Source organism: Schistocerca nitens, chromosome 2, assembly GCF_023898315.1.
Source record: "Schistocerca nitens isolate TAMUIC-IGC-003100 chromosome 2, iqSchNite1.1, whole genome shotgun sequence".
In the NCBI taxonomy this organism is placed as follows: Eukaryota; Metazoa; Arthropoda; class Insecta; order Orthoptera; family Acrididae; genus Schistocerca; species Schistocerca nitens.
This window is the reverse complement of record NC_064615.1, coordinates 319,194,855-319,209,745: the sequence shown is the minus strand read 5'-3', so window position 1 is coordinate 319,209,745 and position 14,891 is coordinate 319,194,855. Positions and strand designations below refer to the sequence as shown.

At 46.2% G+C, this 14,891-nt stretch overlaps 1 protein-coding gene across 1 annotated transcript in view; it reads left to right on the top strand.

Annotated features, from left to right (window-relative positions):
• The window catches only part of LOC126236100 (sialin), a 415,633-nt gene that overhangs the window by 377,273 nt on the left and 23,469 nt on the right, over nt 1-14,891 (top strand). The window contains exon 9 of the mRNA XM_049945170.1: nt 6,443-6,575. Within this exon, the coding sequence (XP_049801127.1) occupies nt 6,443-6,575 (133 nt within the window). The remainder of the gene's footprint in view (nt 1-6,442; nt 6,576-14,891) is intronic.

Below are 14,891 nucleotides of genomic sequence, written 5' to 3'. Positions count from 1 at the left end.
TGGCACCACTGCGAGCATCGTCGACGCCTTAGACTGCTGTTCCTAGTGATTGCACCAGCTGTCGTCGCCTGCAACAATGCGCTCAACGAACACGTGACCTTAAACAATGAAATTCATCAAGTGTTTCAAGCAAAGAGTCACCAGGTTTGCTTTTTGTTAGGGGTTCAAACCCGTCACATCCACTGGCGCAGACCTTACGGCAGCCCAACTCTTGCCAGATAATGTGTTGCACGCTACTGAAGTTGATGTCGAGATCTTCGCTGGGGCACGAATGGTTATGTGCCGGTCCGCCCTAATCGCATCATCAACCGCCGGCTTGTTGTTATCCGTAATGGGTGAGACTGGCCTCCCAGACTGAGCGGCAGCTTGTGCCGAATCGCAACCAGCACGGAATTTACCGCACCATTACACAACGGTATTTTTCGACAGATATGCTATCTGACACACACATTCTCCGTTCTCAGATGGATGTCTGCCGGTTCTTCGGTAGCCAAGAAAAGAATAACAGCATAATGGTCCTGTTTGAACGCATTTGGTAATAACGTCGCTATAGTTTACATTTCTTCATATACTGCAAGCACGTCGGGAATGCATAAATACCACAATAATCCCTTTCCTGCATGTCGGTGCTTATATACCCTCCTCACAAGGGAACCTCCCCATCGCACCCCCCTCAGATTTAGTTATAAGTTGGCACAGTGTATAGGCCTTGAAAAACTGAACACAGATCAATCGATAAAACGGGAAGAAGTTGTGTGGAACTATGAAAAAAATAAGCAAAATATACAAACTGAGTAGTCCATGCACAAGATAGGCAACATCAAGGATAGTGTGAGCTCAGGAGCGCCGTGGTCCCGTGGTTAGTGTGAGCAGCTGCGGAACGAGAGGTCTTTGGTTCAAGTCTTCCCTCGAGTGAAAAGTTTAATTTTTTATTTTCAGACAATAATTATCTGTCCGTCCGCCCCTCCGGTGCGAGGTAACAGCGCCGTAGTATGGGAACACTACACCTAACCAAATATCGAAACACACGACGTCAGTCGACTACAGCGCACGGAAGAGAGAGTATTCCTGCTAACGAGGCTCCCTGGCTGGCAGTTAACTGTTCGCTACTTTGGACGAGAGTGCATTAAATACGTGAGACGTATTCCGTGGGCAATATGAATCCAGCAAATATAGCTCGCGACTTCAATAACAAGGTCAATGAACTAAACCTATTATAGTGAACAGAGACGTCAATGAACGAACGGACAGATCATAACTTTGCGAAAATAAAGAAGGTAAACTTTTCACTCGAGGGAAGACCTGAACCAAGGACCTCTCGTTCCGCAGCTGCTCACGCTAACCACGGGACCACGGCGCACCAGAGCTCACACTATCCTTGATGTTGCCTATCTTTCACATGGACTACTCAGTTTGTACATTTTGCTTATTTTTTTCATAGTTCCACACAACTTCTTCCTGTTTTCTCGATTGATCTGTGTTCAGTTTTTCAAGGCCTATCCACAGTGCCAACTTATAACTCAATCTGAGGGGAGTGCGATGGGGGGGTTAGTTTGTCAGAGTCGCGCTATGTTGCATATACGCCGTAGCAACGACCTCAAACGGAGACTTGTTGATCGTGCTTTATAATTTTAAACCGTCAGCTTTATAACTGCACGTCATTCCTTGGCAGATCTAAATGTGTAACATTGACCTGCTCACAGCGAGATTCTATAATTTCAGTAATATTTTCCATCCTTTGTGAAGTAAACCAACCAAACTCACTGGATATCTGTGCTACACTTTCAATAACAAATCGCACACCTTTTCTCTGCGACTTGTTAACGTGATGAGTCGTTTCGACGGAAAACTCTCTGGGACTGCGTAAGAATAGCATACACAACGTTCTGTGTTAAAAAATACGTGCTTCCTAACTTAATTCTTCCAGTAATTGTCGTAGCGATTGCTTCAGTGTACAAGGTCGATGTTTACTGTTGAAGTTCTTATCAGACAAGATCAAACTGCCCGGGTGGCTCCATGTATTGTCAATACACCAAATTTTTTGAAGAGATCTCTTCAGGATGTTCTAAAATTAATACCTAATAACATTCTTATAGTAAGCTGAATTCCCAGAATTATTCCGTACTTAATTAGTGAGCGGACATAAGCAGAATAAACTAGTTTATCGTTTTTAAACCACCTGTTGAAATAATCACACGTAAGGCAAATGTATCTCAACTTAAGTGCTTCATTAATTCAAATGTATCTCAACGAAGGTGCTTCATTAATTATAGGCAGTGGGTTTTCCAATTAAGACTATGATCCATCTGTAATTCCAACAACTTAACGGTTACTGGTGCTTCTATTTCATTGTTTGAGGAGACACGTTATAGGAAACACTAGCTACAAAAATTAATTACCGTTTTGTATGTAAAAAGACTTGCTAGAATCCAAAGACAACCCGTTTGCTTTGAACGACATGTTGATGTTTTCAAATACTCTGTTTGCATGGAGGTATAGTAAGGAGAGTTTTCATGACATCACAAACTTGAAACCGACGTCCCTCTTATTAGTCGCCTCAAACATTAGCTTCTGTTGAAAGTGATTTTATCAAAAATGACAGAATGTGCAATTGAGGGTGTACTAATCATTCCGATTATAGTCTGAAGTGTAATAACATTTCATTTGTAAGTGGACTCGTTCAAGCGATATTTTCTTTTGTATAAATGAATTTTGTTTACGCTGTTTACTTTCACTGTTGCGGTTTTGTTTCCGTGATTTGACTTGCGTCCGCCACGATAGCTAAGTGATACCGGCACGGTAGCTCAGCGTGTTCGGTCGGACGGTTAGCAGCCCTCTCTAATAAAAAAACTGAGTGAATGGATCAACAACGAACTCCAGCGGATGTCATGGGACGTCCGCCCCGAACAAACGCAACGAACATTAACGAGCAAGATGAGATTAAAAAAAAAAAAAAGTGGTCAACGCGGCAGTCTGTCACGCCAAGGGGCCCGGGTTCGATTCCCGGCTGGGTCGAAGATTTTCTCCGCTCAGGGACTGGGTGTTGTATTGTCCTCGTTATCATTTCACCATCATCAGTGGAAGGCAACGGGAAACCACCACTGGAATCACTTCCCTAGACGCTCATGGGGTGGACCTCTCTGACAAGGCTTCCTCTATGACAAGATCTGCCGTAAGGCAGAACACAAAATTTGACTTAAGAGTTCCTATCAGTCCAACTGTAAATGGTCTTCGGGTGAACGCTGTGAGCAGGAAAGATTGCAAACCGACCAAACATTTCAAAATACACTAACGGAAAAAAATGCAACAATACGAAATAATTAGTGTAGAATAATGAAATTTTGGGAATACATTTGTCTATGTAACATTTTTAAGTGATTCACGTTGCAAGATCGCAGGTTAACGTTAGCGTGAGAAAACGCCACTGCAAATGTGAAATGCTGGTACATTAATAACCGGTTAACAGCCAGAATGTTGAATGCAAGCATGCGAACATACATGTCTTGTATGATGCAGGTGCCGGATGTCAGTTTGTGGAATGCAGTTCCAAGCCTATCGCACTCGGTCGGTCAGTACAGAGACGGTTAATGCTATTTTTGGATGACGCTAGAGTTGTCGTTGTATGGTGTCCCGTATGTGCTCGACTGGAGACGGATCTGGTGACAGAGCAGGCCGTGGCAACATGTCGACACTCTGTAGAGCATGTTGGATTACAACAGCGGTGTGTGGGCGAGCGTTATCCTGGTGGAAAACACTCCCTGGAATACTGTTCACGAATGACAGCACAGCAGGTCAGATCATCTAGACTGACGTACAATCTGCAGTCAGGGTATGTTGGATAACCACAAGAGTGGTCCTTGTATCATAACGGAATCGCACCCCAGACCGTAACTCCAGGTATAGGTCCAATGTGTCTAACACGCAGACAGGTTAATTGCAGGCCCTCAACTGCTCCCTGCTAATCAACACACGGCCATCACTGGCACCGAGACAGAATCATTTTTCATCATAAAGCACAACAGAACTTCGACTTACCCTTCAATCAGCTGTCATTGACAGCACTAAAGTCGCCAACAGCGGTGGCTGGGGATCAGTGGAATGTACTCTACTGTGTGTCTGGCTCGGAGCTGTCATTCAAGTAATCGATCTGTAGCAGTTTGTTGTGTCACTGTGGCGCCAACTGCTACTAGAATTGCTGCTGCAGACGCAGTACCATGCGCCACAGCCATACCACCGAACACGGCGGTCTTCGCTCTCGGTAGTTCCACACGTCCGTCCGGAGCCCGAACTTGTGATCGTACCTCCCGGTAACCACTGCTGCCAGCAATAATGTATAGCCACTACATTCCTGTTATCGCATTCTGTAATATCGTGGAAGGAACATCCAACTTCTCGTAGCACTATTACACGAACTCGTGCAAAGTTAATGAGCTGTTCATAATGATATCTTCGTCGCCTTAAACGCATTCTTGACTAAAATCAGCTTACCACACCCAGTCTGAAGGGTAACTGACGCTCACAATCGTTGCGATGCGTATTTAAAGAAAACTTGATTTGTACCCTCATAGTGGCGCTAAGAGCACGACCCGCCAGGGTAGCCGAGAGCGCTAACGCGCTGCTTCCTGGACTCGGGTAGGCGCGCCGGCCCCGGATCGAATCCGCCCAGCGGATTAACAACGAGGGCCGGTGTGCCTGGATGTGGATTTTAGGCGGTTTTCCACATCCCGCTAGGTGAATACCGGGCTGGTCCCCACGTTCCGCCTCAGTTACACAGCTCGCAGACATATTCACACTATTTCATGGATTCCACTAGACACAGACAGTTGGGGTACACTAATTCCGTCCAGGGGGGTACAGGGTGGCGGCAGGAAGGGCATCCGGCCACCCCTTAAAAATTAACATGCCAAATCCGATTAACTATGGCCGACCCTGCGTAACCGCAGGACAAGGCGCAAGCGATCGATCGATCGAGTGACGCTAAGAGCACCACTCTTCTATGACTAAGGCGAGATTTGAGTAGATGTTATCTTTCAGATGTAGAAACAGCCTTCCAACTTTCGTTTATGTCGCACAATTCCTTGTTGGTGTTGGGATTTTTTCCATCAGTGTATCCTTTCAGCACTTTCCGGAAGAGAACATAGACCAAACATCAGTTTCATTAGTCCGTATCAAGGTAACTGCTATATTACGAACGAAGCCTCTTCACATAGCATGCTTCTTTTCTTGGTTATTCAGAAATTAAGAACAAGAAGGAATCGTAAACAGTACTCTGTTAATATTTTGGGGATCTCACATAGCGGTGCCGACTTCAAAGCTACGTACAACATAAATCTGTAGCGCCATTTCGCTTTATTATACCTCCAATGTCAGCTGCCTTTTTATCTCTTGACTCCTGTGCACCTTGTTACAGACTCCCGTACAGTGCCTGTTATTTTATTTATTTAATCGTGTCCAAGCCATAGACAACCCACATATTACATATACACACAAATACAAATACAATACACATATGTATAAATAAAACAAACCCAAAATGGGGAGTCACATTACAATATAAAGACAAACATAGTATATATATATCACGTCCCGCCAAAATTCAGCGCATTTAACTGCCACTGCCGTAGCGTTTGCCAGATCTTCTTTCCTACACACTTCCCCCATGTTGTTGCATTCCAGGAGGTGGTCCATTGTTTGGGTCTGTCTGCACTGGCACGTGTCCGTCCCGTCTCGGTATCCCCATTTACACATGTTTACGTTGCATCTGCCCACCCCAGTTCGTAGGCGATTGAGGGTTCTCCATAATGGCCATTTTAGTTCATTTCCAGAGGCCAGTTGTTCGTTGGGTGAGATTAGAGGTGCCTGGTCTCCCGTAGGCAGTGTTGCTTGCCATTTTGACAATCTGGCCTTTTGTTTTGAGGTTTCGAGCGGTTGAACTGAGGTGAGGAAACTCCGTCTTGATTTTAGACGTGTGTGTGTGGAGGGTTTTGTCCGAAGAGAGGATGGCGCTGGTCGCGCAGCTGCTTGAGGCGCTCTGCTTCGCTTGCTATAGCTCGTCTGATGTTGGGTGGAGCTATGCCACTAATCAAATAAAGTTGGCTAACCGGGGTGAGTCTTAGGCATCCCGTGATAACGCGACAGGCATCGTTCAGCATAGGATCCACTCGTTTCGCATGCGCTGATCTTTCCCAAACTGGGACAGCGTATTCAGCAACCGAGTAGCAGAGTGCAAGTGCCGACGTACGTAAAGTATGTGGGTCGGCACCCCATTTTGTGGAGGTGAGCTTACCCAGGAGGTTGTTTCTTGTTGATAATTTGCCCCTGACCTTGTCTACATGATGTCTGTAAGTAAGTGTGCCATCAAGGGTGACGAATAAATAACAACAGTGCCTGTTGATCAGTGTGCATGCAGGTGGGAAGATGCGTGAGCGCTCCTGTGTTTCAGAACGGGCTGCTGTCCAGCTTGCCGTACCTGGGCAAGTACCTGTTCGCCGTCGCCATGAGCGCGCTCGCGGACCACCTGCGCCAGTCGGGCCGCCTCAGCACCACGGTGGCGCGCAAGCTCTTCACCACCATCGGTAAGTGCCTGGCGACAATCCGAGTTCATTTGGGACTGTGCCCTCGGATTCTTTCGCGGTGTCATGCTTCAGTAAAATCTTCTCGGTTTGCAAGTCGCATAACTCGCAATGAAACATTCGAAACCTGCGATCATCACCGGGAGATACAATCGCGGGCTGTCGGAGCTGGTAAGGTTTTCTGCTTATATACAGTGTGGACCATTTTAATCCATAATGGGAAATAACTCAGGATATGAATGAGATACGGCAAAATGTTTTAATAAAGTTGTAGGTAGCAAAGAGGTCCACGCATTGCTACTAATATCCGTGACCTTTATTTCGAGGCTAAAGCGATTTTTTTAAATGGGAACCTTTATATTTGATTTAAGATTTGAAAAGAGCAGAAGATTTTACATGTAAAATTAAAGATCATGGCAAAGTTAAATTAAGGTCAAATAAGCAAGCATATCTTTAGTTCTAGTAGGGATTAACTAGGAATAGATGAGGGATACAGAAAAATATAAAATTAGATACAAATTGGAAAGGGATAAGGGGTCACGCATCATTATCAATAACAATGATCTCAAGGGAAAATTATCAAAGGTCATTTGAAGGTTGGGTTTTGTTTCATGGACTCATATTTGTGAAGTCGGATTGGGAAGGGCGAAGAGAGGTTGTACTTAACGTGTTTATTGGCAAGAATAAATACGTTAGAACATATAAATGTTATTTTTACATTTGCAAGACAAGGTAAACATAAATAAAGCGTAGAGCATCGGTTTACAAGTCTTTGAGTGAGTCCTTGTAACCTCCACCTCACTTATCGACCTTAATGACAGTGAAAAATTAAACCGCGTGCACCTAATAGAAATTTGGGAAAAGCAATCGTCACCGAAGTTAATTTGTCGGTAAAGAGGAAAGAAAGGATTACATCTAAATGAAAGGAAAAATGCAAATGAAATTGGTGGAAATTAATTTTGAGAAAAGGGTAAAATTAATAAAGAAAGTAAATGTGCGGTCGTTACGTTAACAATTAATTGGCGTTAATTACATATTTGAGATTTGGGGAAAATTACGGTCGACAGTCCTATGGACAACTACTATAATAACTGAAAAAGAAAGGTTATTGCACATTTAATTAGCACTAAAAGCGTGGCAACTGAAGGTTGACACGTGTTGTGTGAAAATTGAATGTTTGTCAGAAGTAATAAATTTCGCTACACTCTGACTTAATTCAGCAAAAGATTTAATAAAACCGGAAAATTGAAAGTTAATTTAGTGACTGAAAAGCTACTTGAATCTACGCAATTTAGAAATAAGGGATTTAACTTTGAACTTGAATTAAATGATTCTGAACAATAGTTAAATTTAGTACGTACCAAGCTGAGCTGCAGTCACAGGTAAGCTAAAATATGGTAACAAAACTCGCACTCTTAATTTGTGCTTGTGTAATCTAAATATTGTAGCCAGCTATGAACACTTTAACTGAACTTTGAAATTAAAGCAGTGAAATGGAATGATATTACTTTAATGCTGGCGTTTGAATTTCAACGGCACTCGGGTTCATTCCGGAAAAGGAAGGGACCCTGCTTGGTAATGCAATTGGGACAATGAGCAACAAATGTTCATGCTAAGTTGCTGTAATTTTAGTTATGCAAATGGAACAATTTGAAAAGCTGAGGTCTGCCATACAGTTCTAAAACTTTACGTGCTTCCAGTCTTCCTTGTTGGTTGATTGAAGGTTTGAAGTCGTCGATCGAGGAGGTGGCGACAGTCACTCATTGTCGGCCGTCGCTGTTGCAGAAGCTGGATGCTGGCGCGCCTTCTTCTCGACACGGTCACCAGGCGAAACGGGCTCTTGATGTGCGCCAGCTAATGCTTCCCGTCCGCGACACAATGTCAGAAACTATCATAGCAAGTCGAACGCAATTACATGCTGCCAAACCCCGAAAGCGCGGCAACTCGCGGGAGCGTCACACAACACACCTGCTCCACCGCCCTACTCCAGCCAGACTCCTTCTGCCCGCGCTCCATGCAGCAGAGTTAACACTACCAAAGATCCTGAACACTTTGGTTCTCCACACGACCTATCGATGTAATCGTTCGATAGCATATTTTCCCTAGGCCAGACCCAGCGTAAAAATACAAATAATATTTACAAAACAAACCAATTATACATCGACATAAATGCATATATATATATATATATATATATATATATATATATATATATATATATATATATATACACTCCTGGAAATTGAAATAAGAACACCGTGAATTCATTGTCCCAGGAAGGGGAAACTTTATTGACACATTCCTGGGGTCAGATACATCACATGATCACACTGACAGAACCACAGGCACATAGACACAGGCAACAGAGCATGCACAATGTCGGCACTAGTACAGTGTATATCCACCTTTCGCAGCAATGCAGGCTGCTATTCTCCCATGGAGACGATCGTAGAGATGCTGGATGTAGTCCTGTGGAACGGCTTGCCATGCCATTTCCACCTGGCGCCTCAGTTGGACCAGCGTTCGTGCTGGACGTGCAGACCGCGTGAGACGACGCTTCATCCAGTCCCAAACATGCTCAATGGGGGACAGATCCGGAGATCTTGCTGGCCAGGGTAGTTGACTTACACCTTCTAGAGCACGTTGGGTGGCACGGGATACATGCGGACGTGCATTGTCCTGTTGGAACAGCAAGTTCCCTTGCCGCTCTAGGAATGGTAGAACGATGGGTTCGATGACGGTTTGGATGTACCTTGCACTATTCAGTGTCCCCTCGACGATCATCAGTGGTGCACGGCCAGTGTAGGAGATCGCTCCCCACACCATGATGCCGGGTGTTGGCCCTGTGTGCCTCGGTCGTATGCAGTCCTGATTGTGGCGCTCACCTGCACGGCGCCAAACACGCATACGACCATCATTGGCACCAAGGCAGAAGCAACTCTCATCGCTGAAGACGACACGTCTCCATTCGTCCCTCCATTCACGCCTGTCGCGACACCACTGGAGGCGGGCTGCACGATGTTGGGGCGTGAGCGGAAGACGGCCTAACGGTGTGCGCGACCGTAGCCCAGCTTCATGGAGACGGTTGCGAATGGTCCTCGCCGATACCCCAGGAGCAACAGTGTCCCTAATTTGCTGGGAAGTGGCGGTGCGGTCCCCTACGGCACTGCGTAGGTTCCTACGGTCTTGGCGTGCATCCGTGCGTCGCTGCGGTCCGGTCCCAGGTCGACGGGCACGTGCACCTTCCGCCGACCACTGGCGACAACATCGATGTACTGTGGAGACCTCACGCCCCACGTGTTGAGCAATTCGGCGGTACGTCCACCCGGCCTCCCGCATGCCCACTATACGCCCTCGCTCAAAGTCCGTCAACTGCACATACGGTTCACGTCCACGCTGTCGCGGCATGCTACCAGTGTTAAAGACTGCGATGGAGCTCCGTATGCCACGGCAAACTGGCTGACACTGACGGCGGCGGTGCACAAATGCTGCGCAGCTAGCGCCATTCGACGGCCAACACCGCGGTTCCTGGTGTGTCCGCTGTGCCGTGCGTGTGATCATTGCTTGTACAGCCCTCTCGCAGTGTCCGGAGCAAGTATGGTGGGTCTGACACACCGGTGTCAATGTGTTCTTTTTTCCATTTCCAGGAGTGTATATATATATATATATATATATATATATATATATATAGTAAAACAATTAAAATATATAAAGACACAGAAATGTCATATCTTCAGGTAACAAAACAAGGAAAAAATTTTTAGTACAATAGATGGAAATAGGAGGATATGCATGTCCGGCGTTACATCCCCTCACTACTCATTCCTCAGGATGCTCCTTCCAATTTCTATCGAACGTTGTAAGTTGCTGTATCCCTCCACTATTCCGAATTAATCCCTTCTAGAACTAAAAATATACACTGATGAGTCAAAACATTATGTCCACTGCCCACTGCGACGGTGCATACCGCCTGGTGTCGTTGCGGGCACGTGACGCGGTAACAAAAGTATGTAAGAGGAGCAGAAACGGATGGGGGATCACCATAGCGAAAATATTGGTTGCAAATGGAGAAATTCATTGACATAAGTGACTCTGACAAAGGATAGATTATTATTACGCAGAGCTTGTGAACGGGTATCTCCAAAACGGCGAAGGTGGTCGAATGTTCAAGTGCTACTGTCGTTAGCATCTACGGAAAGAGGTAGAAGGATAGTGAAACTACCAACAGGCGCTAAATGGTTGGACATCCACTTCACAGAACGTGGGGTTTGGAGGCTTGTCTGCTCTGTAAAGTAGGACAGAAGGTAATCTGGGCATCTCTGCCGAAAGAGCACAATGCTGGCTCACGCACAAGTGTTTCACAGCGCACCGTCTATCGGGCATTGTTAAATATGGAGCTCCGCAGCAGACCACGGCTACGTGTTCACATGTTGACCCAACGACATCGTCCGTTATGATTGCAGTGGGCACTGGACCATCGGGATTCGACCGTCGATCAGTGGAAACCTGTCCACTCTTCTGGTGAATCACATTTTTGCTACATTAGGTCGCTGATCGACTCCACAAACGCCGTCACCGAGGCTGGTGGGAGCACTATTATGCTATGGGAGACATTCTCCTGCGCCTGCATGGGACCTGTGGCAGTAATTGAAGACACGCTGACAGATGTGAACCACCAGCATCCCATCGTGCTTGATGTCTTCGCCGACAGCGACGTCATCTTTCAGCAGTATAATTGTGCATGTCTCGGAGCCAGAACCACGCTGCAGTGGTTTGATGAGCACGTCCAGATCTCGCTGACCAAACTCGCCTGATGTAAATCTTATGAAACCCATATGGGTCGCCGTCGGGCGCCATCGCCACGTACGCAAATCAATGGTCCGTTATTTACGCGAATTACATAACCTGTGCGCAGATATCTAATGCCACATATCTGCACAAACCTACTAACAAACTCTCGCATCCCTGATAGGCAGAATCTGTTATGTATTTCGTTCCAAAGACGGACAAATAAGTTATTAAGCTGGTGGTCATAATGTTTTGGCACATCAAAAATGGTTCAAATGGCTCTGAGCACTATGGGACTCAACTGCTGAGGTCATAAGTCCCCTAGAACTTAGAATTACTTAAACCTAACTAACCTAAGGACATCACACACATCCATACCCGAGGCAGGATTCGAACCTGCGACCGTAGCAGTCGCGCGGCTCCGGACTGAGCGCCTAGAACCGCTAGACCACCGCGGCCGGTTTTTGGCACATCAGTGTATTTATTTATTTAACCAACATTGAACCTTGCGATGACCTCGAATAATGTACACTACTCGCCATTAAAATTGCTACACCACGAAGATGACGTGCTACAGACGCGAAATTTAACCGACAGGAAAAAGATGCTGTGATACGCAAATGATTAGCTTTTCAGAGCATTCACACAAGGTTGGCGCCGGTGGCGACACCTACAACGTGCTGACATGAGGAAAGTTTCAAACCGATTTCTCGTACACAAACAGCAGTTGACCAGCGTTGCCTGGTGAAACGTTGTTATGATGCCTCGTGTAAGGAGGAGAAATGCGTACCATCACGTTTCCGACTTTGATAAAGGTCGGATTGTAGGCTATCGCGATTGCGGTTTATCGTATCGCGACTTTGCTGCTCGCGTTGGTCGAGATCCAATGACTGTTAGCAGAATATGGAATCGGTGGGTTCAGGAAGGTAATACGGAACGCCGTGCTGGATCCCAACGGCCTCGTATCACTAGCAGTCGAGATGACAGGCATCTTATCCGCATGGCTGTAACAGATCGTGCAGCCACGTCTCGATCCCTGAGTAAAAAGATGGGGACGTTTGCAAGACAACAACCATCTGCTCGAACAGTTCGACGCCGTTTGCAGCAGCATCGACTATGAGCTCGGAGACCTTGGCTGCGGTTACCTTTGACGCTCCATCACAGACAGGAGCGCCTGCGATGGTGTACTCAACGACGAACCTGGGTGCTCGAATGGCAAAACGTCATTTTTTCGGATGAATCCAGGTTCTGTTTACAGCATCATGACGGTCGCATCCGTGTTTGGCGACATCGCGGTGAACGCACATTGGAAGCGTGTATTCGTCATCGCCATACTGGCGTATCACGCGGCGTGATGGTATGGGGTGGTTACACGTCTCGGTCACCTCTTGTTCGCATTGACGGCACTTTGAACAGTGGACGTTACATTTCAGATGTGTTACGACCCGTGGCTCTACCATTCATTCGATCCCTGCGAAACCCTATATTTCAGCAGGATAATGCACGACCGCATGTTGCAGTCCTGTACGGGCCTTCCTGGATACAGAAAATGTTCGATTGCTGCCGTGGCCAGCACATTCTCCAGATCTCTCACCAATTGAAAACGTCTGGTCAATGGTGGCCGAGCAGCTGGCTCGTCACAATACGCCAGTCACTACTCTTGATGAACTGTGGTATCGTGTTGAAGCTGCATGGGCAGCTGTACCTGTACACGCCATCCAAACTCTGTTTGACTTAATGCCCAGGCGTACCAAGGCCGTTATTACGCCCAGAGATGGTTGTTCTGGGTACTGATTTCTCAGGATCTATGCACCCAAATTGGCTCTGGCTCTGAGCACTATGGGACTTAACATCTATGGTCATCAGTCCCCTAGAACTTAGAACTACTTAAACCTAACTAACCTAAGGACATCACACAACACCCAGCCATCACGAGGCAGAGAAAATCCCTGACCCCGCCGGGAATCGAACCCGGGAACCCGGGCGTGGGAAGCGAGAACGCTACCGCACGACCACGAGATGCGGGCGCACCCAAATTGCGTGAAAATGTAATCACATGTCAGTTATAGTATAATATATTTGTCCAATGAATACCCGTTTATCATCTGCATTTCTTCTTGGTGTAGCAATTTTTGTGGCCAGTAGTGTATCATTTTATGTTTAAAATTTTCCGCTCTTTCCAAATCTTAAATTAAATATCAGGTGTTCCATTTTAAAAAATCACATTAACCTCCAAATCACATTGAAAATAACGTTCAAGGTCACGGCCATTAGTAGTAATGCATAACTCTTTTTGCCACCTCCAACTTTTATCTAAAAATTTTTGCTTTATCCCATCTCTACCACGAGTTATTCCCCATTATGGATTAAAATATTCCATCGTGTAGATGCCACGGCAGCGTCTGGGTACACACAGAGAGGACTGAAGTGGCGCATGTGCAGCAGGCAAGTTGAGCAGCTCATAGCAGCGCCGGCCAACTGTGGGACCGAGACCCACGAGAAATACGGGCCACGCAACGAGCTTGTGACGTCACACTTCGCGAACGCTCTGTCCCGTCAGGGCTCGTGGGAAATCAATATGTAACTGAAAAGGTATCCACTAAAAGTGTTAACTTTGACATGTGCTTTCGAGAGCTTGTATGCATTTAAAGCTCAGTCAAGAATTATTAAACTTGTCTGAAATAGTTACTCGCTCCCCGTCGGAGACGGCTGCTGATACTCAGACTTGCAGTGTCACGTGCTGTGAAATACGCTCCACGGCCTGTCTTTCTCGTGGGCTTCGCGCGGCACCGAGTGACGTCAGGGGGTGCGTGGGCCGACGCCAAGTTTGAAACTGACGCTCTCGCATCCCTACAAGCGTCAAGCCTATGTTTTTGCTTTCGCTCAATACCCAAAGCTCGCCTCCATATAAGAGTGAACTCCTGGTCTCTGTGAAACTTGTTGCTTTTTATTCTAATTTCGGCCGCTTCTTTTGTAACAGACTCCCAGTATGAAAGTGTCTGAGCCAAAACTCTCGGCTTTTCAAATTTTGTTTTATGCCCAATTAACCACGCCAGACTTGAGCGTATGGCATCCCTGTAATGTGCTAGCATTTACGTAGATTAAATTATTCATACTGTTGCTGAGCATTGTGCTTATCATTCATGACATATTAAACAAATTGAACTTGAGAAGTTGGCCTTGGCTGAACATTTTTTAGAAAACAAGCATAAGATACAATTTGAAAAGACGAGAGATTTGGCTCAAGCCACTATCATACTGGGATTCTGTTACAAAAAAAGCGGCTGAAATTACAGTAAACAGCAACAATTTTAACAGTGACCAGGGATACACATTTAGTAGGTCATGGGGGTAGGCTCTGGACATTGAGCGAAAGCGACGTGGGAGGCTTGACGCTTGTAGGGAGGCAGAAGTGGCAGTTTCAAGCGTGGCACCTTGCCAACCCCGCCATCTGGCGTTGCTCGATACCGCTGTAGGCCGGAGCTAATTCTGCTCTACTTGCTTTCCCCGTATACGTCACTCCGCTCTCTC